At 40.9% G+C, this 27,785-nt stretch overlaps 1 protein-coding gene across 1 annotated transcript in view; it reads right to left on the reverse strand.

Moving 5' to 3' along the window:
- SNAPC4 (small nuclear RNA activating complex polypeptide 4) overlaps positions 1–27,785 on the reverse strand; it is a 745,673-nt gene that overhangs the window by 598,323 nt on the left and 119,565 nt on the right. Inside the window, exon 3 of the mRNA XM_044058642.1 lies at positions 24,450–24,493. Coding sequence (XP_043914577.1) covers positions 24,450–24,493 — 44 coding nt within the window. The remainder of the gene's footprint in view (positions 1–24,449; positions 24,494–27,785) is intronic.

Consider the following 27,785-nt stretch of genomic DNA (forward strand, 5'->3'; position numbering starts at 1 on the left):
CAACTACACTCAGGTTTTACGCATTCTAAAGTTAGGTTTAGTCACGCTGACTGCATGTTAAGAGCCTGTGTTTCATTCTGCACCTACACCATCTTGTCTTGTCTCAATTTCCTTCCCAACACTCTCGATTAACTAAATTATAGATTTAAGAAAAAGTGCCCTGGCTGTCATTAAATGAACAGATTTTGCACTGTTATAATTATAGTGAGGTGGTTGTTAGTAGCAGGAATGTATCTGCTTATATTCTCTATAAAATAACATACTTCATTTGTTTTCACTGAGCTACTTGTCACTTAGTACTAATTTTAGTTTCTTCATACAATGCCTTACAGTTCAGTCATTTCCTAACTACCTATATCTGCAGATTATCTACCATTTGCTGATCTCTGCTGGCAAATATCAAAGTGAGAAAGTACATTCCTACTTTAACATTACTAGCATTAGCAACAGTCATTGATAAAACTTCCTCCCATACCTCACATTCAGAATACATGTGCACACTGCAACTACATTACAACGCAAAATGCAGTTGATTTAAGAAACTTGTTATACACATTAAGAGAAGAAAAAGGAACTTTTTTATCTCAATTTATACACATATTAAGAAAAAATTGAACTTTAACTCTTTTTCACTTCCTTTATATCCTAAAAATTACTGACAAAACTGAAAAGTATAATTTACAATCCACAACCAGTTTAAAATAATCCACAAATTTCCTTTTTCCCTCTTGCCTCTACTTACAGAAGCACAGCTCGTGTCCAAAGCATCTTAAGTAAATATCTGTACAATTAGCTTATTTCTTATTTTCAGATTCTTGTTTTTCCTCCTTTTCATCTCCTCAAGCACCTAATAATGGTCGCTGGTTCAAATGCAATGTACTCCTTATTTTTCTCATCAGATCCTGTGCTTTTTTTTTCTGTTGCCCAATTACTTTCCTTTGGAACACTGGAAAATATTTAACTAGCAAGCTCTGCTGGCTATTCTATTTTGAGAGGAATGATTAGTAGAATCCCTGTCAAACTGCTGGCTCAAATGCTGAATCCAAACACCATTGAGCTAACAAATGAAGATTAGAAATGTGGATGCAATGAAAACAAATAAGATACGGACTAACAGTCACGATAGGCATCTAGAGGACTTATAAGGGATTTACAGAAGCAAAAATGAATAAGCGGAGCACAACAAGCTGAGGAGCAACTGAAAAAAGCTAGAATGTCTATGCAAGAGTACTTGGAAAACATGAATGAACACAGAACAATGGTTTTAAAACAACTATTTTTGACAAGTAACACCACAGCAACAAAACTTGCTGGTTCAAAGTTTGAGGCAATAAAACGCTGAAAGGATGATGATGATAACTAAAATCAGAAATTATGAGAATGGCAGAGTAGAAACAGACCTAGGAAAAATGATGAGTGTAATGGTAAACTATTACAGAAGATTCTATACAGATGATGTATAGATTGAGAGCAACACACCAGAAATAGCAACATATTTCAGACAGTTACAACTTCTTTGGTTAACAGAAGTAGAAAGACGGTTATTAACATCAAAGAGAAAGGAAAATGAAATTTAAAAAGCAAACAAGAAAACAGTATACAGAGAAAACTACTGGGAGTGAAGCGTGGAAAAAAGGAATAAGAAAAAAGTCTGACTAGTACTTTGTAACAATATTTTTTGGTGGGGAACTGCCTTTGACATGGAAAGTAACAGTACTGAGGAAAGTTTCTCTTAATCCAGTATCATACAGACCCATCTTCATTTTGAACCTTGACTACAAAGTCTTTATGACATTTTTGTCAAAAACAATGGTGCAGATATTGTCATGAATAATAGATATGCATCAGTGTAGGTCTATAGAAGGTAGACAAACATTTGACAACATTAACAGAACTCTTACAATTCAAAAGGATGCACTGGATGATGACAATAACAATAATAATAATGATAATAATAATGATGATGATAATAATAAAAATAAATAAATAAAACCACAATGTTACTAGGACTGGACATAAAAAAAAAAAATTGATAGAGTGAGTTGGGACTTTGAAGATCTTTTGTACAGACCACGCTGCTTTACAAGGGATGGCCTGCATCTGTCTCCTCTATGGATTTGATTACCAGCAAATACATTTTCCACCCACAGGGTGCCTGTTTTAGGCAATACCAACCTGATACACCTGCTAACATAAAGCAAGCAAAGAAAAATGTGTAGATGTTACTGATCAATGCAAGGAGCCTAAGCAAGAAAAGTACAGTTTTGTACCTACCATAAATGTAGATGTCCGAACTGGATAGCATCTGCAGTCATAACAACTGGGTTGTCCTGTCGTCAGGCAGCCCTTCAGTCGGCCGGATTCCAAAGTCCGGGTCCGGCTTCGGCTGATGTCGCACTTCACCCGACGTCATCTCTGTTGGTCTTCGGGTATAAAGGTATCAGCCGACGCCATTTTCCTCAGTGTTTCTTGCCCCAGATGCCAGAAGCCCTCTTGAAGGCTAAAATTTGGATAGATGCCAATGTTTCCAAAAAGATAGAGGTAAACACAAAAATAAGCATGTATGTACATATATACAAACAAATACACCATAAAGACTCCCCACCAGCTAGCTATTAGGAGGGTAAACACCCTAGGAGTACCACAGAGGGGAAGGAGGGAGGGTAATCCTGACTGCAGATGCTATCCAGTTCGGACATCTACATTTATGGTAGGTACAAAACTGTACTATGTCCTTCATGGATGCATCTGCAGTCATAACAACTGGGTAGAATACCATAGCCAACTAGGGAGGAGGATAAAAGTAGATTATGGTGTGTTTAGGATCCCTTGCAGTACAGCAGTGGCAAACCCTGCTCGGGATCTGGAATATAGAGGCAAATTATAATGCTTGGCAAATGTATGCACGGAGGTCCAAGTAGCCGCCTCAATAATGTCTTTGGTTGCCACTCCTCGTAAGAAGGCTGTGGTAGTGGCTGTTGCCCTTGTAGAATGAGGTCTTATGTTCTGTGGAATTGGTTTTCCATGGAAGGAGTAACAGAATCGTATGCAATTTCCTATCCATTTGGAGATTGTCTGTTTGGAAATAGCTTTTCCTTCCCTTCCTGTTGCATAGGCTACAAAAGTTGGTCAGTCTTTCTGCTACTTTTTGTTCTGTCCAAGTAGTAGCGTAGCTGTCTATGTACATCCAAGGTATGCAGTATTCTTTCCCTCTGTTTTGTGGGTTGGGAAAGAAGGTAGGTAGGTGGATTGCCTGGTTTAAAGACACTCTGGATACCACCTTAGGCATAAATGTAGGATTAGTCCTCATGGACACTCTATCTTGGTGGAAGATTAGGAAGGGTTGCACTGCCATTAAGGCCTGTAGTTCTGAAACCCTCCTTGCTGAAGTAATTGCCAGTAGGAAAGCAGTTTTCCATGACAGGTGTTGTAGGTCTGCTGTTGCTGCTGGTTCAAAGGGTGATAGTGTCAACTTTTCTAGCACAAAGTTTAAGTCCCAAGCTGGTAATGGTGGTTTCCTTGGAGGTTTTACATTCTTGATTCCTCTGAGGAACTGCCTGAGCAAAGGGTGCGAAAAAACAGGTGGATCAAAGCTGTATTCTGCTGAAATAGCTGATGCATGTATCTTGATGGAGGAGTAGGACAGGCCTGAATGAAGAAGTTCGCCAGATACTCCAGAATGTTAGGCATATCTATGTTTGACACATCTTTTCCTCTTTCAGTACTCCAAATGACAAACCTTTTCCATTTTCCAGCATAGTTCCTTCTTGTTGAAGGTCTGCGTGCTTCAAGAATAATGTCTTTAACTCTTTGGGAAAGTTCTGGATTAGCTGCTGCTTTGTGATGTTCCATGCAGTCAGTTGCAACGTTTTTAGGTTTGGATGTATGATGCTGTAGTTGTTCTGAGTTAACATCAAAGGCATCAGGGTATTGGCCACATATTGTTCGAGACATGCTCCTCAGCAGTGGGTATCAGTGTTGTCTTGGCCAGATTGGAGCTATTAGGATTATCCTTGGACGTTCTTCCTTGATTTTAGTAGTACTTTGTGTATCAAGGGAAGAGGTGGGAATGCATATGCTGTTAGGCCTTTCCAGCTGAAGGAGAGCGAATCCACTTTCCATGCTAGTGGGTGGAATGTCCTTGTGCAGAATTTTTGAGCTGGTGATTGAGAGGTGATGCGAATAGATCTATCTGAGGCATTCCCCATTTCTTTGAGATGGTCTTGAAGATGTCCGGGTGCAGCTTCCATTCGTGGGCATCCGATGTGGTTCTGCTTAATATGTCTGCTAGAGTATTTTCTTTTCCGGTACAAATATTGCCTGTAACTGGATGTTGTAGCTGAGTGCCAGGGTCCACAGCTCCAAAGTCATTCTGCATAGGGGTATGAATGAGTGCCTCCCTGTTTGTTGATGTACCACATGACTGTGGTGTTGTCTGTCCTTATCATCAACTGGCCCTCTTCGAGAAATGGTCTGAACTTTTGGATTGCCAGTTTTACTGCCAGCATTTCTTTTAGGTTGATGTGCAGGTGAAGTTGATCCTGTGTCCACAATCCTTGCACGCATTTGTCCAGCATGTGGGCCCCCATCCTAGGTCTGAAGCGTCTGTTGTGATGGTCTGGCTTGCTTGACATCTGCGAAAGGGTAGGCCTGGGTTTGACTGGCATGCCTGAGCCCACGATAGGAACTCCTGTTTTAAGCATGGAATTAGTGGGATTTCTGTTTCTAGGCTGTGTCTGTGTTGGGACCATAAATTCTTTAGGTACCACTGTAGTTTTCTCATATGTAGTCTGGCAAATGGGACCAAGATTATGCATGATGCCATGAAGCCCAAGGCCTGCAGTACTTTTCTTGCTGTTAACTTGTTCAGTTTTGTTAGTGCCAAGAAGTAAAGAGGGAGTTCTTTTTGTTTTTCTGTAGTTAGGAATGACATTTGTTTTACTGTGTCCAATTCCGCGCCCAAGAATGTCCTTGTTTGGGATGGTATCAGCCTTGACTTTGTAAATTGACTGTGTATCCCAGTGCTTGTAGCAAGTAAATGACCCTTTGTAAATCTGTTGTCAGCTTGCTTTTGTTGTCCCCTTGTAGCAGGCAGTCGTCCAGGTATGGGTAAATTTGAATTCCCTGTAGTCTGCAATGGGCGATTACTGATGCCAGGCATTTTGTGAATACTCTGGGCTCAGTAGATAAGCCAAAGGGCAATGCTGAGAATTGATAGTGCTCTGATCCTGCAAGAAATCTGAGGTATCTTCTGCAGATTGGTCGAATGGGGACGTGCAGGTATGCCTCCTTGAGATCTAGAGTTACCAGCCAACACTCCTTGCCCAGCATGGGAAGAAGTTGCTGTAGGGTCAGCATTTTGAATTTTGGGACAATGATGTATGTATTTAAGGTGGACAGGTCGAGAGTTGGTCTCCAACTTTTGTCCTTTCTTGGAACTAGGAATAGTCTGGAGTAGAACCCCTTTCCTTGCTCTGCTGTTGGCACTCTTTCCACAGCTCTCATGTTTGCTAACTCCATTATCTGTTGTAGAGCCTCTGATTTTGATTTGGAGGTAGATTTGGCATTCCTCTTTGACTGGTAAAGTGTGGAAGTGGAACCGGTAACCTTGATCTATGGTTTGTAAAATCCACTTGTCTTTTGTTATGTAGTGCCAGTTCTTTGAAAATAAGGTTAACTTTCCGCCTAGAGGAGCTGCTATTTGTTCCCTGGTAGGCGGATTTAGGGTTAAGTCACTGTGGTTGTGTTGATGTAGTGGCAGTGGTTGTGTCTGTGCCTCTGTTGTTACCTTGCCACTGTCGTCCTCTGTAGGCACCTCCTCTGGATTGGTTTCTGCCTCTGGAACATCTATTCCTGCCCTTTGAGATCTTGTGGAGTCAGGAAAGGACCAATTTTGGCAGGCCAGTTCCTGCTAAACCTTGGGGTTGAACCTGCAAGAAATCTTTAACCGTTTGAACAGATTTTGCCTTTTCTTCCATTTTCTTCATAACCTGCTGGGCAGGTGTACCAAACAAACTTGTCTTATCCATAGGAGCATCTAGCAACTTAGCTTTAACATGATCCGGTAAAGCTTGCTCCTTTAGCCATGCATGCCTTCTTATCACTGTGCCAGTCATGGCTGATCTAAATGAAGCCTCCAGTGCATCATAGCCACATTTTAAGGAATGGTTACTAACCTGTTGTATGTTATTTACCATTTCTAATACATATTTCTTATCAAGAGATTCATCAGTGGTTAGCTTTTTAGTTAACTGATCAAGCATAAACTCTTGGTATTGTATCATGTGAAACTGACAGCTTAAAGCTCTAGCTGAGAGAGTAGCTGAAGTGTAGACCTTTTTACCCCATCTGTCTAATGACCTTGCTTCCCTTTCAGAAGGAATAGGGTTTTAGCTATGGTCGGCTACTGCCTTGGGACCCTGGGATATAGTTTCGGGTCTGCAAGTGGGGCCTTGTAAAGGTGGTGATGAGTATCTGGCACCCTGTAAAATCTGTCTGGTTTGGCAGGGGCTGGGGTAAAGAATCTGGAGCGGAGCAGACATCATTGAAAGCATCATCCACCACAGAGAGAACAGGAGGTATAGCTAAGGGCCTGTGCTGTGGAAGGTGCAGGAAGGTCCTAAGTCTTTTTCTGGAGTCTGAAAAATCCTGTTGCTGCCATTGGAACTGCTCTCATGGCATGTAAGGTTTCCCCAAAGGAGAATTCTTCTGGTGGGGAAGCAGCTGGAATGGATTCTTCAGCATCAGAATCTTCAAAATTGGAGAAAGGAGCCTCTGGCTGGTCAGTTATGTCTGATTCATCAGCAGAATCATCAGAGGACACTGGCTCAGGGGCTCTGCCCTAGGTCTCTTCTCTGGGGCTGAGAGGCCCTGTCTGGGTGAGATTGAGATCCTCTAATTAATGAAATTAAATCTTCTGCCAAAGTAAGCATTTGAGAACTAGACGAGGGCCTGGTTGTGGGCGGTTTAACAGGCACTGTTTTAGTAGTCTTGGCTGCTTTAGCCCTGGCGAAGGCCTTAATGGACATGGCTGCTGGAGGCCTAGCAGCACCACGTGCTGGGGTAGAGACATCCAAGGGAATGGTGTCTGATAAGTCAGTGGCAACCACCGTAGTGGATAAAATTTCTGAGGCCGATTCAAGAGTGGTAGCAGGGGCCTCAGTTGTAGAGATAGATTCAGCTGTACTTTGATCAGTTTTCGGTTTCGCCGAAACCGAGACACTCGCTGTTTGCTTAACCATGGTTTCGGCCGAAACCGCGGACCGCGAGTGTCGGTCTTTATCTTTGCGTTTTTTGGCGGATTGGGTAGTCGGAGGATCCGACGGCATAATGTACGCAAAATCAGAACCGAAAAACTGTTCTGCAAACTCCGACCGACGCCTAAGCGTTCGTCGGTTGAAAGAAGCACAGGCCGAACAGGCTGCTACGTCGTGGGCTGGGCCTAAACAAGGCAGACAATAAGAGTGGAAATCTTTATGAGGTATTTGTTTCCCACAGGTTAAACAATTATTAACTTTTTCTGACATTGGCTGAGGCAAGAAAGAGTCCCCAACAGGGTACTTAGCTTTAGAAATCTTCGAAGTAGTATTCAGTAGAAGTAATCTCTGGATCCGACCGACCGGCACTTGCGAACAGCTTCTGCTTCGGGCGCCACGCGGCAAGAAAGACTGAGGAAAATGGCGTCGGCTGATACCTTTATACCCGAAGACCAACAGAGATGACGTCGGGTGAAGTGCGACATCAGCCGAAGCCGGACCCGGACTTTGGAATCCGGCCGACTGAAGGGCTGCCTGACGACAGGACAACCCAGTTGTTATGACTGCAGATGCATCCATGAAGGACATCTCCACTCCCTACAAACCCTTCTCACTCTGCAAGACATTGACACCTGCACTGTGACTAAGACATGGTTTAAAATAGTGAAAAGCACTGCAGCAGTGCAGGGATACAATGCCTTACATGTGTTTAGACTAGATACTATGCAGGAGGGAAATAAAGATGGAGATGTATCGGTCTACATTCAAAGGAGACTCACATCAAGGCTAGTACAGAAGCATAATGCATTAGAGCTTCTTCATGTCCAAATAACCACCAGAAAGGTCCCACACCAGACTTCCAAGATCGCTGCACACTGATCAACAGCTTAACTTCAGCTCTCCCTATGTGAAAACAGAAAAGGAGAAAATGCAGACAGAGATATTGTCAACTTGAGTCAAAATTTAGTTACTAGCTAGTAAGTACACTGCCTGAATGCCTGCAACAGACCCTGAAAAAAAACTAGAAAAGTTGAAGAGAAAACACTGACTGGGAAGAATCCTGCAATTGTTTAGCAAAAAGCAGTTAAAGCTCCAGCTTTGGTGGAAGACATGGCTTCCAGTAATCTAGAGGAAAAAAAATAAGTCAGGTGTGCTCAGAGCTTATTAAAACAAACAAAACACAGAAAGAATATATCAGCTCAAATAACAAAAAGCTGGAAAAAAAAAACAGAAAATGTTTTAAATAAATATTCAGATGAGCCCATAAAACTGCAAAAAAAATCAGAGGTCAAAATGAAGAAAATTCAGGCCGAGTATGAGACTGCTCAAGAATAGATGTTTCACAAAATAGGAGACTTAGAGGACAAATCACATAGGGAAAAATCTGGGATTTTCTGCTGTACCAGGAAAAACTAGACAGAACAGACCATACTAATTTTAGGAAGGCATAAATAAGCAACTGGACTGGTATTCCACAGCAGGAACTATTAATTGAAAGGATACAACACTTCTACCCTCCAAATATGGCCCTGAGAAAACAGCCAAGATTTTTTTTTAATAAAGATGCAATCCTACCAGTACAAAGAGTTGATCCTGACAAAACTGTGGCAAAAGGGCCAATTGTTCAAAGTTGGAGACAGTAGAGTGTTTTTGGAAAATTATTACTTACTGTACACCAGGCATAAGAGAAACAATTTTATTTCAGTAATTAGTGAATGTTGAGAGGCAGGTATAAAATTCAAGCTGCTGTATCCTGCTGTCTTCAGAAATTATTTTTCCTGTTGAATCAAAGTGATTTTTTTATGCAGAACAGGCTAAGGAGGAAATGCGAAAGTTTGTCCATCAAAAAATGAGCCATCAGGCAGAAGTGGACTTTGCATCTCATTCAACTGATAATAAAGCACACAGAGAGACATTCCCAGTGAAACCTTTCCCACTTTTCCAAAGGAAAATGCTTGAGAGAGAGAGAAAAGCACAGCAGCTGACCTGAAGAATCTAGAGCACCATGGAATTGAACTGGAATCTGGAGTTGGGAGATGGAGGCGAACAGGAAGAAGGCCAGCAGCACGGAAATTAATGAATAAATGTGAGACTGCAAAGCACTGATCATATTTGTAAAATACAGTTGTATAAGAATAAGCAGAAACAGTGAACTTTTTTTGACTTTGTTAAACTTGTGAGGAACTGAGAGGCATTTGCCTCACTTCATGACATTAATATTTGGAAGGACCCTATAAGAAAAATCTCGACAACTGGATGGGAAATAGGAAATTCACTCCGGGGATCACATCTATGGCTCTGCTATAATAACTTTCTTGGGTGGCCAAAGCCAGAAAACATTTTTTGGCTAGGCTTATATAGGCCCCAGGGCCTATAGCCTAGTACCTACTTATGACTCTGAGGAGGAGGAGGAAGGAAAAAGGTAGCCCTAAGTAAAACAGTTTAACAGTATTTCTATGAAACTTTTCACAATATTAATTGCATATTTTATAGTAAAGTATTTTAGCTGTTCTTGTATGTGATAAAGTTATTAATGTAAACAGATGTATTTTTCCTTCTTTTTTGGTACTATGAAATGTAGGCATTACAGTTCAGAAAGATGAAAAGCTAGACACAATTGTTTAAGTCAATAAGCTGTAAGCTCAGGTTTTTGAGGTAGGAGATGGGGTATAAATGTACACAGATCTTAATATATGTAGTTATGATATGTTTTCTCTTACTTTTGCACAGATGAATGTTCAGATCAAGACCTTTAGCTTAATCTAATATTAAATTTTAAGTGGAAAAAGGTAAGCACGAGAAAACAGTATATAATGAAAAGTTTTCCTTTAGCAACAAATACTTCAGCTTGTCTTTCAGGTTGCAACAAAGGAATACATACCTTTTTTCTCTTACTTTCCATGGAGGCAAGCTGATATGGCAATAAAACAGAAAGACTGCCGTTAAGCAATGTTTTTTTTTAACAACTCCAGAGCACACAAACTTTTGGCACAACAACTTAGGCAACAGAAAGTAGAAAGGGTTGTTACCAAACTTAGGAAGCCTATAACAAGAAAAATAATCAAATATCATGTACACGTATTAGAAATATTCCAGAACGTTTATGTAAAATTGTATAATGCAGAGAAGTAGGGAAGTCAAGAAAAAGCACAGATGGAAATATGCAAGGACAATTTAAATATGCCAAGGTTAGAGGCAGATGAGACCCAACAATTAACGCTTAAAACAGGAGGAGATGTGATAAAAATGGTGATGCATAACCAATATACAGGAAAGTCTCCAAGAATAAATGGCATTCCAGTGGAAATTTGGAAATTAGGAAGGAAGAAAGTGTTAAAGATCTGGAAGGTTTTGTTTAGGCACTAACATATTGGAAAAAAGCTATAGTCACTGTAATACCTAAAGATGGTGGAGACCCATCTGATCCAGCTTCATATAAACCCATTTCAATTCTAAACTATGATGTCTAACACGACTAAAAGAATGACAAAGATGATGCCAAAATTACAGATAAGGACCAATGTAGTTTTGTGGAGGGGGGGGCAAACATTTGACAATGTTAGTAGAGCAATGAAGATCCAGAGTGAAGCAGAATGTAAGAAAATACCATTGTTGTTGGTGGGTCTTGATGCAGAGAAAATTTTTGACAGAGTAAGCTGGGATTTTATAAGCAGGGCAATGGAAGCATTTGCATTTCCCGATACAATAATGTTAATTAGAAGAACATATGAGGGACTGGAGGCAAAAAAAAAAATCTAAGAGGGAATGTTCCTGTCTGATTAAGTTTTGTCTGAAGAGAAGAACCAGGTAGGGGTGTCCTCTTTCTTGTTTGTTATTTGCATTATATTTAGAACCACTGACAAAGAAAATAATAGACTCAGAAATTCAAGGATATAATTGGTATGGTGTTTAAGTAAAGTTGGCTTTATTTGCAGATGACATTATTTTATACCCGATTAAATCAGATAAGGGCATCTCAGTGTTGTGGCATAGTCTAAGACAGTTCTACTTTGTTTTTTTTTTATATAAAATGAATGAAGATAAAACAAAAGCTTAAGCTATAAACTATGTACCCACACATGAATTGGTCCAGCAATACCCATATTTACAGAGACATGATAAAATTACATATTTAGGGGTATTAATTAAAAAGGATTCAATTATGGCAACTAACAATATGTTTGAAAAGACTAAACAAAACATAATACAAAAACTGAGAAAATGGAAGCTCTTGCTTATGGACCTAGATAGCAAGATACAAGCAGTTTAGTTTTATTCACAGGTCAGGCATATTTTTATGAACTAGAGGAGAAATTGTGGACAGTAATTAAAAAAGAGTTGTAGGATTTTATTTGAGAAGGAAAGATGGCAACAGTCAAGTGGGATAAGTTGATCCTCCCAACAGAAAAAGGAGGCTTAGGTTTCCCCTGATTCAAAGGGATATTTTAGAGCTACACAGTTAAGGATCTTATAAAACAAACAGAAAGCTACAAGAAAGGGATGATGATAAAGTAGTGTGGTAATTCAAGAAATGAGGAAAAAATGAGATTTTGGATTCAGATCCTTGAGGAGAATAACAGTCGTACAGAACATTATAATAATAAAGTAGCAGAAAGTATACCAAGAACTAAGCCAACATGGGAACGGAGAAAGGAGATTCTGCCAACAGGGATGACTGCAATTATGGGTATAGAGAATAGACAGGACTGAAACCAGAGAGCCCTTCCACCTAAGGTACCATTAGAAATTTCTTTAAGATAAACTACCTACTCCTAACTGATACATTGGCAAGTTTCAAATCTCCTCCAAACCAGTAAACTGCACCATGAAGAAATGTATAGTACCACACTACACCAGCAATGTAAACAGCTGCATAGATGTAGCTGTCCTCCTTGGAACAAGTGTAGGGCAAACCCCAGAAACAAACCCACACGATGGAACCATAGTATCAACAAGCTTTATAATAAAAAAGAAAATAATTTTGATCAAGAAGAGTAATTCCCAAAACGTTAAATCCATAAAATAAACAAAAAAACTAAGGAACTTAAAATCCACCAAAGCCAAGTTTGAGGCTAAAATAACTATCGAAGCCAAAGACATTCAAAAAATAAGTTGCTATGTACTTACCATAATGTTCCATGTGAGTTGTTCTTCTCACCTTCATTATTACTGATGGGTTCGGAGCCGATCATCAGCTCCAAGTAGGTCAATTTGCGAAGCTAGAGGTCTCAAACAGCTCAAGGCCAAAGCCCTATTCCACAATGCACCACTACATTCCTCAGATCTCGTTTGCTGCCAACCAGTGTAAAACTTACCCCAGATTTCAAAGAAATCATACAGTCCAGTGTAAAAGGAAACTCCTCAGGAAAACCAAAACCACAATGGTAACTCTCGAACTTCCAGACATAGGAAGGGGGTAGGTGGGGGGGGGGGTCGTAATAATGAAGTCGAGAAGAACAACTCACATAGAACGTTATGGTAAGTACATAACTTCTTAGTGTGAAGTTTTTCACTCTCGCCTTCATTCTTACTGATGGGTAGCATCCCCAGTACCACAATCTTGGGTGGCTCACGGGAGTACCTGTTTCAGGACAGTAGACCCAAATGAAGCTCTGTCCCTAGAGGCCTTGTCCACTTTGTAATGAGGTATAAAGGTATGTGGATTTGACCAGGTGGCAGCTGCACAAATTGAATCAATAGGTAACCTGGTCAAGAAGGCTGCAGAAGTAGAAACCGCTCTTGTAGAATGAGCCTTGACTTTGTTATGTAATGCAATACCCGCTTCACTGTAGATAAAGGAAATACAATCAGAGAGCCATTTCGACAAGGTAGTTTTGGAGACAGGTGCGCCTTTTTTAGAATCTGAGAAGGAGACAAATATCTGATCAGCCCTTCTGAGATCTTTTGTCCTGTCCAAATAGAAGCGAAGTTGTCGATGGATGTCAAGTTTGTGAAGCATATATTCCAACTGGTTTGAATGATTAGGAAAGAAAACAGGTAACTCAGTTGTTTGATTTAGTGTGAATTCTAAACATACTTTTGGTAGGAGCGATGGATTCGTCCTGAGGGGAAACCCTATCTTTATGAAATATTAGGTAAGGTGGCTTAATGGAAAGGGCATGCAATTCCGAAATTCTGCGTGCTGATGTAATAGCCACCAGGAAAATGGTCTTCCAAGAAAGATACGTCAGCTCACAAGAACAGGCATGTTCAAAGGCGGAAGAATAACTTTGGACAGGATTAGATTTAAGTTCCAGGGAGTAGTACGAGATCTGATCGGTGGTTTTAAGTATATCGTACCTTTCAAAAAAGCCTTAGCCAGCTTATGAGACACAATACCATTTTCGGATGCACCTAAATGAAAATTAGAAATAGCGGCCAGTTGGACTCGAATGGTTGCTGCTGCGGCTCCTTCACTGAACAGTTTTGTTAGAAATTCCAATATATCTGAGATGGACGCCAGGAAAAGGTCAATGTTATTCTGCTGTGCCCAGATGGAAAACCTTTTCCACTTCCTGAGGTAAAGTTTCCTAGCTGAAGATTTGTGAGACGACAATAGGATATGCCGCACTTCTGATAAATTCTGGAACCTGGCTATTCTGGGAATTGGAGCAGCCAAGCTGTCAGTTTGATGGACTGAAGAGAGGGAGGGATGAAGAGCTCCTGACAAGTGGGTCAACAGATCCAGCACTGGGTCCAGGATCCAAGGCTCCTCTAGCAGATGAGGCTTCAGGAAGGGGAACCAAATTTGATGAGGCCAAAATGGGGCAATTAAGATAAGTGTCCTGCCCAGAAAACTGTTTTTTTGCAATACTTTTGGAATCAGTGGAAAGGGAGGAAAAGCATGCAGGAGTCCCGGAGGCCAATCGTGGAAGAGTGCGTCCCTTGGGGATTGTCCCTGTTGAGGGATCAGGGCAAAGTAGTTGCTGCACTTGTTTGTGGGGGTGGCAAAAAGGTCGCAGCAAGGCTGGCCTCATCTGCAGAAAATCATTTCCGCTATTTCGTTCTTGAGAGACCACTCGTGAGGTAGCAGAATAGCTCTGCTGAGTCTGTCTGCTATTATGTTTGATTTCCCCGGAATGTGCATTGCTATCAGAAAACGCTGGGTGGACTCTGCCAATTTCCATAATCTTAGAGCCTCTCGACACTGGGGGTAAGATTTGGTTCTTCCTTGTTTGTTTATGTACCAGACTATGGACATGTCCAACTGGACTGCAATCGTGCCTAGGGGAAGAGAGTCTTGAAAAGCCTGCAACGCTAAAAGAACCGCTCTCATCTCCAGGACATTTATGTGCAAATGAGCCTCATGAGCCTGCCAAGTACCTTGGGCTGTCCGTCCCTGATAGTGCCCCCACCCGATTAGGGAGGCTTCCGTGGTTACTGTTGCTACTTGAGTGGGGAGAAGAAATGGATGGCCCATAGTCACCTTTTCTGACGTTAGCCACCACCGAAGGTCATCCTTGCAAGAGTTGGTAATCAGAACTGGGTGATTCATCGGTAAGTCCTAAAACATCCAGTGTGTGAATAGCAGCCACTGAAGAATGCGCATGTGAGATCTTGCAAGGGGTATTGCAATAATCGCTGCTGCCATACTGCCAAGCAACTTGAGAATCTGTGATGCTGGTGCTTTTCGTTTTGACAGGAGATCCACAATTTGTTGTTGAAGGATAATCACTCTTTCAGGAGGGAGCTTCAGGGACATGCTGACCGTGTCTAAGTCTGCCCCTATAAAGACTGTACTCGGCTATGACAAAGCAGACTTTTCTGAATTTATCGTAATACCCAAATGTAAGCATAGATCTATGGTAGCATCCCTTGCCCGAATAAGCTGATGCCTGGTGGGGGGTAGTAAGTAGCCAGTCGTCCAAGTAAGGAAACACCCAGATTCCTGAATGTCACAAGTGAGCCATAACCACTGCCATGCATTTGAACACTTTGGGGGCTGTAGTGAGACCAAAGGGCAGGGCCAGAAACTGAAAGTGACTGGCTCCCAGCCGGAAGCGCAGATTATCCCTGGATGACCTGGCCATTTTGATTTGGTAGTGCGCATCCTGGAGAGCTATAAAGCACATCCAACTGTCGTTCCCTAAGAACGGGAGAATGGACTGAAGCGTGACCATCCGGAACTTCATCTTTACCACATATTTGTTGAGTCTGCTGAGGTCCAGAATAGGTCTCCAGTCCCCTGTCTTCTTTGGTATCAAAAAGAACCTTGAGCAAGTTCTGGATCCTTGCTGGTCTGCTGGGACTAGCTGGATGACTCTTTTTTGCAATACTTTCTGGACCTCTATGGATGCTACATCCCATAGACTGGGTGGAACGTCTTGGATTCCTTTTGTTGGCCTGGGTTGTAAGAGAAGGGGGAATGGAATATCCTCTGGATATGATGTTTTGTACCCATCGGTCTTCTGAGATATTTAGCCAGGTGCCTAGGTACAAAGACAAACGTCCCCAGACTGCCTCCAGAGCAGGACAGTCAGGCCTCCTTTCAGAAGCGCCGATAGAGTTTCCCAAGGAACTGATCCCTGTCACCCTAGTTCTGTGGACCCCCCCCTGCCGCGTGGGTGTCATCTTCCAACATAGCCTCCCCCTCTGCCTCTGTAGAAGGCTTCACCTTGTGAGTTTGGAAAGGCTCCTTGGGTCTTATGGAACCACATTTTCCCACCCTGTTGACCTTTGGTATAAGGTCTAGTAGGGGTAGAAAATCAAACTCCAACAGCAGATAGAGTCTTACCGTCTTGCTCACATCTGGTGAGGGTCTTTAACTTTTGGTCCAAATAAGGAGGAACCATTGAAGGGGGCATTCACAAGGTCCCGCAAAAGAGCATAAGCACATCCAGGAATGTCTTCGAAAAGCAATTCCTGTACCCGCAGCCCTACTCATTCCATCTGCTGCGTAAAACATGAGGCACATGGAAGAGTTTACGATGGAGTTGAGGGTAGCAAGCTATCACCTTGTCCGCCACAGAGTCGGCTACTGCATCCTGGAGAGTATCTCCAAGCTTCTTGAGGAGATCTCTCTGAAGTCCTGTGAAGTGGGTTAGGTAGTTCAATGACCAAAGGTCGTAGAACTGAACATGCGCTTCCCGTATCTGTCCATTATCCTAGACTCTCTATTAGGAGGAAGGGCAGATGTAGAAGTCTTAGACATCTCTGTTTTAGTGGCTGCCTCCACCACCATACAGGTACGAGTTTAGATAAGAAGGACTTATCTTGGGGTGCTGAAATGTACTTGTTGGGCCTTCTAGGAACAGGCTCCATAGAATATGGTGATTCCCATGCCCTTCAAGACAAAAGATCCATCAACTCATCAAAGGGCAGAGGCACCCAAGAGGTGGAGGGTGGGACCCAAAAGCCTTCAGGAGCACTGATTCGTCCTCAGTTGGGTTTAGGGACTGCCAGTCTTCCCTCTGCTTAAGGATCTCAAGGATATCCCCAAAGGAAATATCCTCAGAGGGGGACCTTGGGGACCCTTCTGATTCCTCCAAATCGGTGTCCAACGTCATGGATTCCTGAGGGGAATCTAGATGTCTCCTCTTACATAATCTCTTTCAAGGAACCTCCTCAGTGGGAATCTCTGGGGAGGTCTCGGAAGAGCAGGATTCCCCCAAGGGGGCATCCTGAGGCTCTGGGTCCCTATGCTTATGATGAACCTGTGGTAATGGAAAAGAAGCAGGTGCCTTTCGGGAAGAGGTGGCCATATCAGAGGTTGTGGAAGTCCGGGGGGACATAGCCCTCCTCATGGCATCAAAGGCACCATGGCTCCGAAGATACCGAAGACTCCTGCTGCACCAGAACTGCCATATCCGAGCCCGAGGTAGGAGCCAAACTCATCCATGCCGAAGCCCCAAGAGAAAAAATCAGAACCGACGTATAGGTTTGGACCCCCCCCCCAGAACTGACAGGAGAGTGCTGACTTCCAGATTCCACCGCCGGAGCAGAGGATATCAGGGTGGTCGGTACCGACGGTCCCACCAACGACTGAATGGCCTCCTCCGGCTCCAATGTCTAGATTCAAGTCGGAGGAGGAGCAACAACAACAGGAGAGGACTTTGTCAGTTTCAAAGCTGCTAGAGTCGAAACCGATAGAATTTTAGCAAGCGCCAGATCCTGCAAACATCTCCACACCACTCGGTCCATGTCCAAATTGGAAAGTCTGGAAGCCCGAGAGGAGGCCATCTACGGAGCCGGTGAACCCAGAATAGGGGACCTCAAAAGTAGGAGATACCGGTTCCAAGACTGGGGACAGACTCCTACCAGCAACCTGAATGGTTGGTTCCGATGGCACTGAAGCCAAGACCATAGCCTTTTTAGAAGTTTTCGGAACCGAAGAGCCCTTCGGAGCCGAACTAGATGAGGAGGCTGGAGAAGAGGGTTTTGGTTGACCAGGAGCAGAATCCAAGTCTGATTGAAAAGCAGACTTAATTAAACCCCGCTCCACTAGCTTACGCTTCCTTTCAGCCAACACTCTAGAGCTGAACCCATGAGAAATGGAACAAACCTCTTGCAAATGTACTTTACCCAAGCAGTACACGCATGTAGAATGGCCATTTGTAATCGACATTTTCTGACTACTTTTGCAGCATCTCTTGAAACCTGATTTAGCCTTTTCAGACATTGTAAGACACCCAAGTACAACAACTAACCAAGTACAACAACTAGCCCAAACAAAAACTGCGCCTAACTGGCTAAAAGTATACAAAGGCAGCTATGAAACTTCTAAAACTACAATAGAAAAAGCCTAAAAAAAAAAAAAAAACCCAGCCAAAAAACGGCCAAGAGCCTAACCAGCTAACAAACAGAAAATTGCAGAAAACTGCAAAAGCCTTACTCGGCTTGGATTTAGAGCAAAAAAGCCAAACGGCTAACTTGAATAAACAGGGTCAAGCCCAAAACTAGAGAGAGAGATATCCAAACAAGGATATAAATCCGAAAAGTGGATAACCAGAACAAAGCACAATACTATTAAGACCTAACTATCCAATCTTCTTCTTCTATTGGCTTTTCCCGGTTAGGGGTCACCACAGTGGATCACCTGTCTGCTCATGACTGGCAGTGGAGTTTTACTGTGTCGAGTTGCCAGCCTGGCGCCCAGCCTTCCACAGAAGGCACACACATGCACGCACTCACACCTGGGGCCAATTTAGAGTGTCCAATCGACCTACAGCATGTCTTTGGGATGTGGTAGGAAACCGGAGCACCCGGAGAAAACCCACGCGACCACAGGGAGGACATGCAGACTCCACACAGAAGGCACCCCAGCCAAGGATTGAACCAGAGAACATCTTGATGCGAGGCGGCAACGCTAACCGCTGCACCACCGTGGCTGCCCTAAGACCTAACTATCCAATAAAAGTGGAAATTATTAGAAAATTATTGAAAGAAAATTGTAAACTTATCTCTCCAACGACCAAGAGCTGTAGAGAACACCCGATCAATTGCAACGGCAAACTAGATCTGGGGAATGTAGTGGTGCATTGTGGAATAGGGCTTTGGCCTCGAGCTGTTTGAGACCTCGAGCATTGCAAACTGGCTTACTCGGTGCCGATGATCGGCTCTGAACCCATCAGTAAGAAAGAAGGTGAGATTGAACAACTTCAAATCATATTTTTGTTCATAGTCTCAAAAGCACAACGCAGCAATGCACTGAACTGATTGTAAACGATGTTACCTAAACCGAGGCTGAAGATATAGATAACCTACTAGCTGATAAATTTAGCTCTAACTTTACCCTGTTCTCCACTTTATCTGATCCTCAAAATATATGTGAAACTGTTTCCCTTCCAGTTATCACACAAGACGAAGTCCTAAAAGTGCTATCAAAAGCTAAAAATACTACATCAATGGGTCCTGACAATGCCACTAAATGCATCTTAAAAAGCATGAAGCATAATTTAGCCACACCCCTAACAGTGTTCAATCTCAGCCTCCATACAAGCTTTATACCGAGCGAATGGCACACAGCTACAGTCATTCCCCTGCATAAGGGAAGACCTTCCACAGACCCAGGCAATTAAAGACCCATAAGTCTGACCAACCTCATATGCAAAGCCTAGGAAAGACTTATCATGGAATTAATCAGACAGGACATAGGGAACTTCCAAACACTAGATCTGCCTCAGTCTGGATTTGTCAAAGGCAGATCAGGCTTACTCAACCTAGTGGAGTTTTTGCAAAGGTCACCAAAGAAATGAATTAAGGCAAAATGGTACACACCACATACCTTGACCTGGCCAAAGCTTTTGACAATTCCTAAATCAAGCATAGCACAAAAGCTAAACAAACTGAAAATAAATCCCTATGTCATCCACTAGATTGCCAACTGGCTTACAGATAGGATGCAGACAATCAAAACAGGGGAACTTGCCTCCAAAGAGACCAGTCACCAATACAGTCTCCCATGGTTCTATGCTGGGACCTCTCCTGTTTGGCATCTACTTTTCTGAAGTAAAAGCCAATGCCCATGTATTACCAGATAGGTGGCAGTACACTAAACACTGAAAGTGTGATGAGAGACTTAGGGACACAGGTGGACAGTGGTCTCACCTTTGATAACCACATCGCCACAACAGTCAGGAAATCCTTCTATGTGGCACACCACATTACTAAGGGCTTTTCATCCAGAAAACAGGAGGTCATTGTCCCACTGTACTCATCCCTCATTAGACCCATTATAGAGTACAACTCCCCGTTTGGTATGTACCTCACAAGACATCTGCAACAGCTGGAAAGGCTGCAGAAATACCTCACTAAAAGAATCACAGGCCTAAAGCAGATGCCCTATGCTGACCGTCAAAAAAAACTCCAGCTATACTCTGTGGCATATCGTCTACTCAGAGGCAATATCTGCTTAACATACAAGGCCATGTCAAACCCTGAGCTGTTGGACATGCTCCACTTAATGAAATCCCAAACCCTCAGAGCCACACACTCCAGGGATCTAAACCTTGTCATCACAATGAACAAAACATGCTGGAGGGACAGGTTCCTGACCCAGAGACCCTCCATACTCTGCAAAAGACTGCCCATACACGTCAAGCAGAGCGCCTCCTTGGCCCTCTTCAAAAGGAACCTTGACGATTGGATGAGAGATAGGAAATTCACCCTGGGGATCACATTAGTCGCCCTGCTAGACAGGGGTCCAGGGAAGTAAATATTGTGGGAAGAAATATCCAGGGAATTGTTATGGCTAGGCTTGTAAAGGCCCTAGGGCTGATGGCCTAGTTCCAACCTACGAACCTATGAACCAAAGGACTATGGCTGATTAGCTTTGCAGAAGACTGCAAGGTAGGAGCAGTCATCAAATTCCCAAATGAATAAGGCATCCTGCAGGAAGGTTTGTCTGAAATAAATAAATGGTGTCAAAATCATGGTCTGAAACCAAGTGCCATTTTTTCGGAAAGTCTGCCACATTGACAATACGCCTCTTAAGAACTGACCCAGTTGTTCGGTATGTGGGAACTTATATGGACAGTGACTTAACTTTTGACCCAACATGTATCTATTGCTGAAGAAAGTTCTTCTATACTGCACAGATTATAAACAAAGGGATTGTGTCTAGATCTAGGGATGTCATTGTCCCCCTTTACTCAGCCCTCATTACTCCAGTCATTGAATATAACGCCCCCTTTGGCATGTATTTGTCTAGACACATGCAACAACTAGAATGCCCACAGAGATAGCTTTATAAAAGGATACAAGACTTAACATGTCCTACATGCACCAACTCAAAGCCCTGTCATTATACTTGGTATCCTACAGACTGCCAAGAGGTGACCTGTGTCTGACATACAAGGCATCTTCCGGACAATAACTGATGGGTTTAGTGCACATCAACAAGTCAAATGGCATCAGAAATACTCAGTTTAGGAAGAAATAGGGGGATCTTAAGTGAAAGACCAGCACTGGTAAAGTTTTCAGTACAATCTAGAACAGAAACTGCTTTTAAAAAAGGAATAATTAATACAGCATATAAAACACTGTATGAGAACTATAAGAATCAGAAAAGGTTAGAAAGGATAGGGAAGAGAGGCTGGATAAGCATTTCACAAAGAAGTACTGGGGGAATACATCTATGTCTCCCAAATATGCAACAAGTCTAGAAGATTTAGGATCTTTGCTGGGAAATGTTTACATAGATATTTTATACCCCAAGTAGACTCCAAAGAATTTTTCATCAGGTAGATAGCAAATGCTGGAGGTGTGATGGAGAAGAAAGAGGTAATTGGGAACATACTTTCTGGGAGTATAATAAGTTGGCAGACTTTAGAAGTTCACTGTAGACTACTCTATCAGAAATACTGGGTAAGCACTTTGGTATGACTAAGGAAATTATTTTTTGAGCTATGATAAAGAATCGGAATTGCCTAGACATTGTAAGGCATTTCTGAGTCTAATTATGGTGGCTGCCAAAAAATTTGAAGTCTAAACCAACTGTACAAGTAGTAGTGAATATAGTAACAAAGATAAAACAACTGAAATGGGATCTTTAGAAAAGGGTAGAAGCAAACTACATAGAAATAAATGGAAATTGTGGGAACATTACATGCAGATGAGGAACGAGGTTTAAAATAAAGCAGGATTTGAATGAGCTATATAATGTGTGACTGACAGTTACTGGATAGATCATAAGTGATGTATAATGTTTGCAATTAAAATTATGCCACTATGGTTTGCTTTCATTTATATAAATGTATGATTGCCTATGTCATAAGTGATAATTTAATAAAGGTTTCCTTGTTTAACAAAAAAAAAGAAATACTCAGTCTAGGGATCTAAACCTCTTTGCAACATCAACACAACAGTCTGGTGGGGCATATACATTTCACAATAGATACCCCTGCTATAGAATGGACTTCTATCCACATAAAACAAAGTTCATCCCTTTCCATTTTCAAGTGAAACTAAGATCTGTGGATGAGAAACAGAGAATTTACCCAGGACTGCCCCCTGTACTACTAATGGATAGATGCAACTCCTAAATGATTTATCCCATGCATGGATTCTATCAAATTAGTTATGGTATGATCCCAGTCATTCTCATTAGGGATAATATATAATTATTCAACATGGAATGGGTAAGGTCAATTTATAACCAAATGGGATAAGTTATTTCGACCACAAAAAGGGAAACTGGCTAGGTTTAAAATGGCCCACCAGGGCAGCTAGCCTAGTACTTAGCTACTGAACCTATTTGGGCTTCTACAAACATGGGCAACATTATTTATTGCCCAGTGCCTACCATACATCTGGAAAAGGCTTCCACTGAAGTTTAAAACAAAAGCCGTAACATCCTTCAGATTACATAAGGATGACTTGGACATAAGTTTGATGGTGACCAGTCTAAAGACTTTAGCCTTACCAGAGGAAATGGACAGGGATATCCAAGTTCACTATTACTATTTGCTTTGTATTTACAGCAATTATCCACATACATAAGACAGTCTAATACAACTAGATATAAATGGGGCAATACTAATGAGAAAATAGCCCTTTTTGTAGATTATATAATGTTAAATGTTACCAACTCAGAACAAAACATAAACATTATCTCCGATATAGAATAAATGAAGTAAAACAAAGGCTATAGTTATCAAGTATACCTGAACAATTGACCTAGTGCAAAACTTCCCATTTCTGTGGGGTCATGACAAGACGAGATATTTGTGAACTTGGATTAAAAACAAAATGGATGTTGAGCAAGTAGTTATGAAATGAGGGAAGAAATTAGTCTAATGATTATAAGCAAGATACGATTATGGAAATTATATTTATGGATGTCAGAAATATGACACAAAAGATTAAGATGTTTTTTGTCCCACTGGTTCTCTGTGTAGGTCAGACTTACACACATCTACTGAGAGATCAGATATGAAAAAATTAAATTAAGGTGTTTGTATGAGATAAAAGAGAAAAAGCTGGAGTATACTTTAAGGCCAGAATAATATATCTCATTCAGTACTCAGAATATGTAACCAAATGGAAAGGCATAGGAGGCATAGTGGCTTTTGGAGCAGTTACAAGACCACACTTGGTCAGATTTAGGAAAGGAATATAAAGAGCATTATGTACAGCTTTATATATACAAAACTAATAAGCATATGTTCATTTTACAGATGTTAGACCTTGGAAGAATAGAATAACAGAAGGCAAAACTATACAGAGTAGTAAGACAGACACAGAAGAAAACACAATGAGTATTTGGGGGGGACAACAAAGAACCAAGATTTAGGGAGCAGACAATAAAAGGATATGAGGCAATATAACAGGATGAAACTAGACAAACTTTTGGGTTACTGAACTCAGATCAACTCGTATACATTGCTGTAATTCGTTGAAGAAAAATATGCAGTGGTTAGATAGTAAATTTGTAAAACCCACAAACAGATTTTTTTTGTAAAAAAGTTGGCTTTTAGTTTGATGAAATTTACTAAGCTCAAGAAGGTATATTTACCCAGTTAACAAATGAATAAAAAAAAATCATTCCTAAATACAGTACTGTGCTTGGACGTGCATATTAAAAGCATCTGTTACTTTGAAGTCATTATTATTATTATTTTTATTATTATGGCAATGGTACAGCAACAGTATCTAATAAGGTATACAATTCAGTCATGCTTTAGTATATTATACACAAAATGTTATATATGTATATACACACACACACACCAATTAGTGGTTAAGTAATGTAAACTGATAAATTAGTTAAAGGCACACAGGAAATAAATGATCATCTTGTCTATGGAAAGTAGTGTCTTACAGATATATCAGTAAAAATGCAAAATATGAAACTGGCATACATAAAATTAAAAATCCAGTTCTGCCACTCTATGATCCACCTTGGTATTTCACATAAAAATATTCTCAGATTACTGTATCCAAAGTATTTTATAACATAAAAGTATATATCTGTCCTGTGGTTGTTGATGCGCTTAAAAGCACTTGTGCACAAAAGCACCTTAAAACTAGCATTTAAATACCATTATACACTGTGATTCGGGTTAGGGGATTGTCATGGCACTGCAGAACAGTGTCACAATGGAGACTTACTAGAGATTTTGTTCTAAAACACTTTTACATAATATCAGGAATTTCAGGCAGTTTTTTGACATTTAAAAACTGCAAATTTTGACTCTCTACTCATTCAGTAATATCAGATGTATAGCTATTTATTCACTTCTATTATTACATTACCGTACGACTTTGTAGCTGTTCATCTGATTCGTCATCTTCAGTACCTGAATAAAAAAATATGCATGGTTAACAAATCTTTTATTCAAATATTTTCCCCATAATGTTTAGGTTATGCAATTAAAATGTAACTATCATAACAAATACAGCCAAATGATTCAAACAAATGCCAGTCACTACAGGAATTAATATCTTGAGTAACTATAGATTGGCAAGAATGTAAGCTACAATAAATACATTATTGTGGTGCACATAATCTAGTACTTACCATCATCATGTTAAGCTATCACCATTAAATGCAATACATCTTGAGATGCTAATCCCCATACCCCAAACTTCAATGCCATTCTGACAGAAAAAGTAAATGACTGGCAGGCATTTTCTTTTCTTGCTAAATAGTATTTGATTTGAAGATTCTCAAAAATCTTCATCATCTTTTTCTGAACCTTATGCTCTGGTAAGGGTTGTGGTGGTACAAAATTTGAATAGGACAAATCAGAGTTTTCTATCCTTAGCAACAATCTCCAGCTCATCTTTCTAGATCTTCAAATATCTGCAAGTGAACTGAGACTATGATTCCAGCCAGCTGCCCCAGGTACAGTATGTCCTGCAGCCTACTTCAGCTGTCTGTGTCTGCTACATCTTCTGTAGGAAGTACTAAGAGGAAATCTCCATGAACTGCCCAAACCACTTCAACCAATTCCTCTCAACATGGAAGGGCAGAAGCTCCTGTCCAAGGTCCTCCAGGACTGTCAAGCTCCTTACTCTATCAAGAAGAGTTAGCACAGTTAACCTGCAAAGGAACTCATTTCTGATGCGTCTATCCATGCTATCCATGAGTTCACCCTTTTGGTTGCACTAAAGCTCATTAATGGTTAACTGGTGCATCTCCCCACTCTAAGAAGTAATTGTATACAGTTATCAGGTAATGCACTGACTGAAGCCCTTCAGATACATGATGATGTAGCAGTTTCTTCTACATTTTGTAATGTAATACACTGAGAAATCCATTCAGTATCAATCAAAACAAACAATGATTTGATGACAGTGTTTAGCACTTATACATAAAGCAACTCCAACTTACCATTGAATATCAATAAAATGCCCCAATTTTAAGAACTTAAATGAACCCCTAACATAACAATAAAAGCCATAATGTTTACTCTGTATTATAGCCACTTCATATTCTGACATTGCTTAATATTTATTCATACTTTTCTTCTAGAGACAATACCTAGTTTTAAAAACAACAAAAAATAAGGTGATTAAATAAACTGAAGTTCATTAACTCAGCCAACACAAGATTAAATTTTAAAATGACTTGATTCCTCAGCAGTCACAATTTAATTCATCCATCAACTTAGCTGCTATGATGGATACCACACTACAGTGAAAGCAGTAGAATCTTTGCGATGCACATAGAAGGGTAAAAAGTACTGCAGACTACAGCAACAAACTGAAATCCTAAATCATTAAACCACTCATCTGCACATCCTGAAGAAAAAAATGGCTATCCAAAGCAATGAAATGTATGTTAAAGTGCTTCCTCATTAACCAAGTTTTCTTATAAAACAGATGTAATACTTTCCATCCAGTTCTTGAGAAAAATAGACTAACTTTACTGTGTATCACAAGTAGCAGTAGTATTTAAATAGTAAAACTGATTTTACAGCACTTAATGAACAATAACCAAACTGGAATGTATACTTAGAATGCAATGAACTCGTGTCCTAAAAGGTAAATCAGGATTTTTTCATCACTTATCAAGTTCAGAATAAACAAATTTGAAAAGAACATAAAACTGAATTTAGCTTTAAAACTCAAGTAACATTCAACAAAAAAGTGACAAAGATAGAAAAATGTAATTACAGAGTCTGCTTTGTTTTTATCTTTCATTGTGTTGTGTAGCAAAATTTCAAAATGTACAGTCTAGTAAACAACTACAAGTCATGCTGTAACAGCAAATTACTGTCCTTTGGTATTACTTGCTCTGCAGTTTATTCTGGGCCAAATTTGAAGTCTGTTCCATCAGGCTTCGCCATAATGACCAAGGTACAAAAAAACTTAATAAATGCAATATAACCTACATTAAGATATGGTATACAGGATTTTAAACACAATATGTTATATGTACAAGTTAAAGCATTCTGCATACCAGCTGCAAGAACATTTCAATAGCCATGAAGTGATACTACACAGTATTTCTCGGTCCACTGTAACCAAGACTGTAGCAGCGGTCCTTACCAGCGTTGTAATGGGTTTATACCGTTTAGGGATATCATCCCAACATAGGGCTAGGTGGTCTCTCTCTCTCTCTCTCTCAAACATTTAATCAGTAATAAGAACACTACTGATACATTTGTTAAAACAAGCATCTGTACAAGTCAGTGTGATAGTCAAATGACACAAAATTATTTACAAAACACCAACTACCTATGCTGGCATATGTTACACATGCACTGCCCTATTCTCTCTGGCAAAGATAGCAGTATGTCAAATTGTCACTGCATCCATGATGCCTACATTTAGCACTTAAGCCAATAGGCTGAGCAATCGCCCATGAAATACCATATAAAAGCCATAATGGCCTGTTCTAATACAGAATGAAATATATGCACAGTAGGACCAGCTCCTCTGTCATAAAAGGATAAAGCCTCTATTATGACTCAGGTGACCTATCTTTGATCAGAAACATGGCTTTGCCAGCACCTCACTAGCCCTCTTCAAGAGGAATCTTGATGAGTGGATGGGAAACAAAAAGTTCACCCCAAGGATTACTCCAGTGGCTCTACTTGATAGAGGCACTGGGAACCAACAACGGGCGGCACAATGCAGGGCACTTCTATGGGCTAGGCTTGTAAAGACCCCAGGGCCATTAGCCTAGTAGACGCCTACGAAGCTATGAACTATAACTCCTCTGGAAAATGGGTGAGAGCACATGCCCAGAGCACATGTTGCTATGTTTGAATTCTTAATGGAGACCAGAGGTCCTGTGGGAACACTGGCTTCAAGGGGACAGGACTGTCATGAAGAACTATGTCATTTGAACATCTGACATGCCCTCACTGGTGCTCCATACACTAATATATATATAAAATAAAATTGAACTTACATGCACTATATTAGAGAGGATCCTTGAAAACAACGTGTTTGTCTTTGAGAATGAGTTTTATCTACAGCTAGTTGGTGTGGCTATGGGCACTGCCTGTGCAAATAGCTATGCCAACTTAGCTTTAGTTCGTTGGGAGCAATCCTATATTTTATCAGACACGAATAGTGTCTTTGAACATATACTTTGGTATGTCCGGTTTGTGGATGATGTTTTCCTTTTATGGAAGG

This window comes from Protopterus annectens, chromosome 16.part0 (genome assembly GCF_019279795.1).
Source record: "Protopterus annectens isolate FY-2018-M chromosome 16.part0, PAN1.0, whole genome shotgun sequence".
NCBI classification, from domain to species: Eukaryota; Metazoa; Chordata; order Ceratodontiformes; family Protopteridae; genus Protopterus; species Protopterus annectens.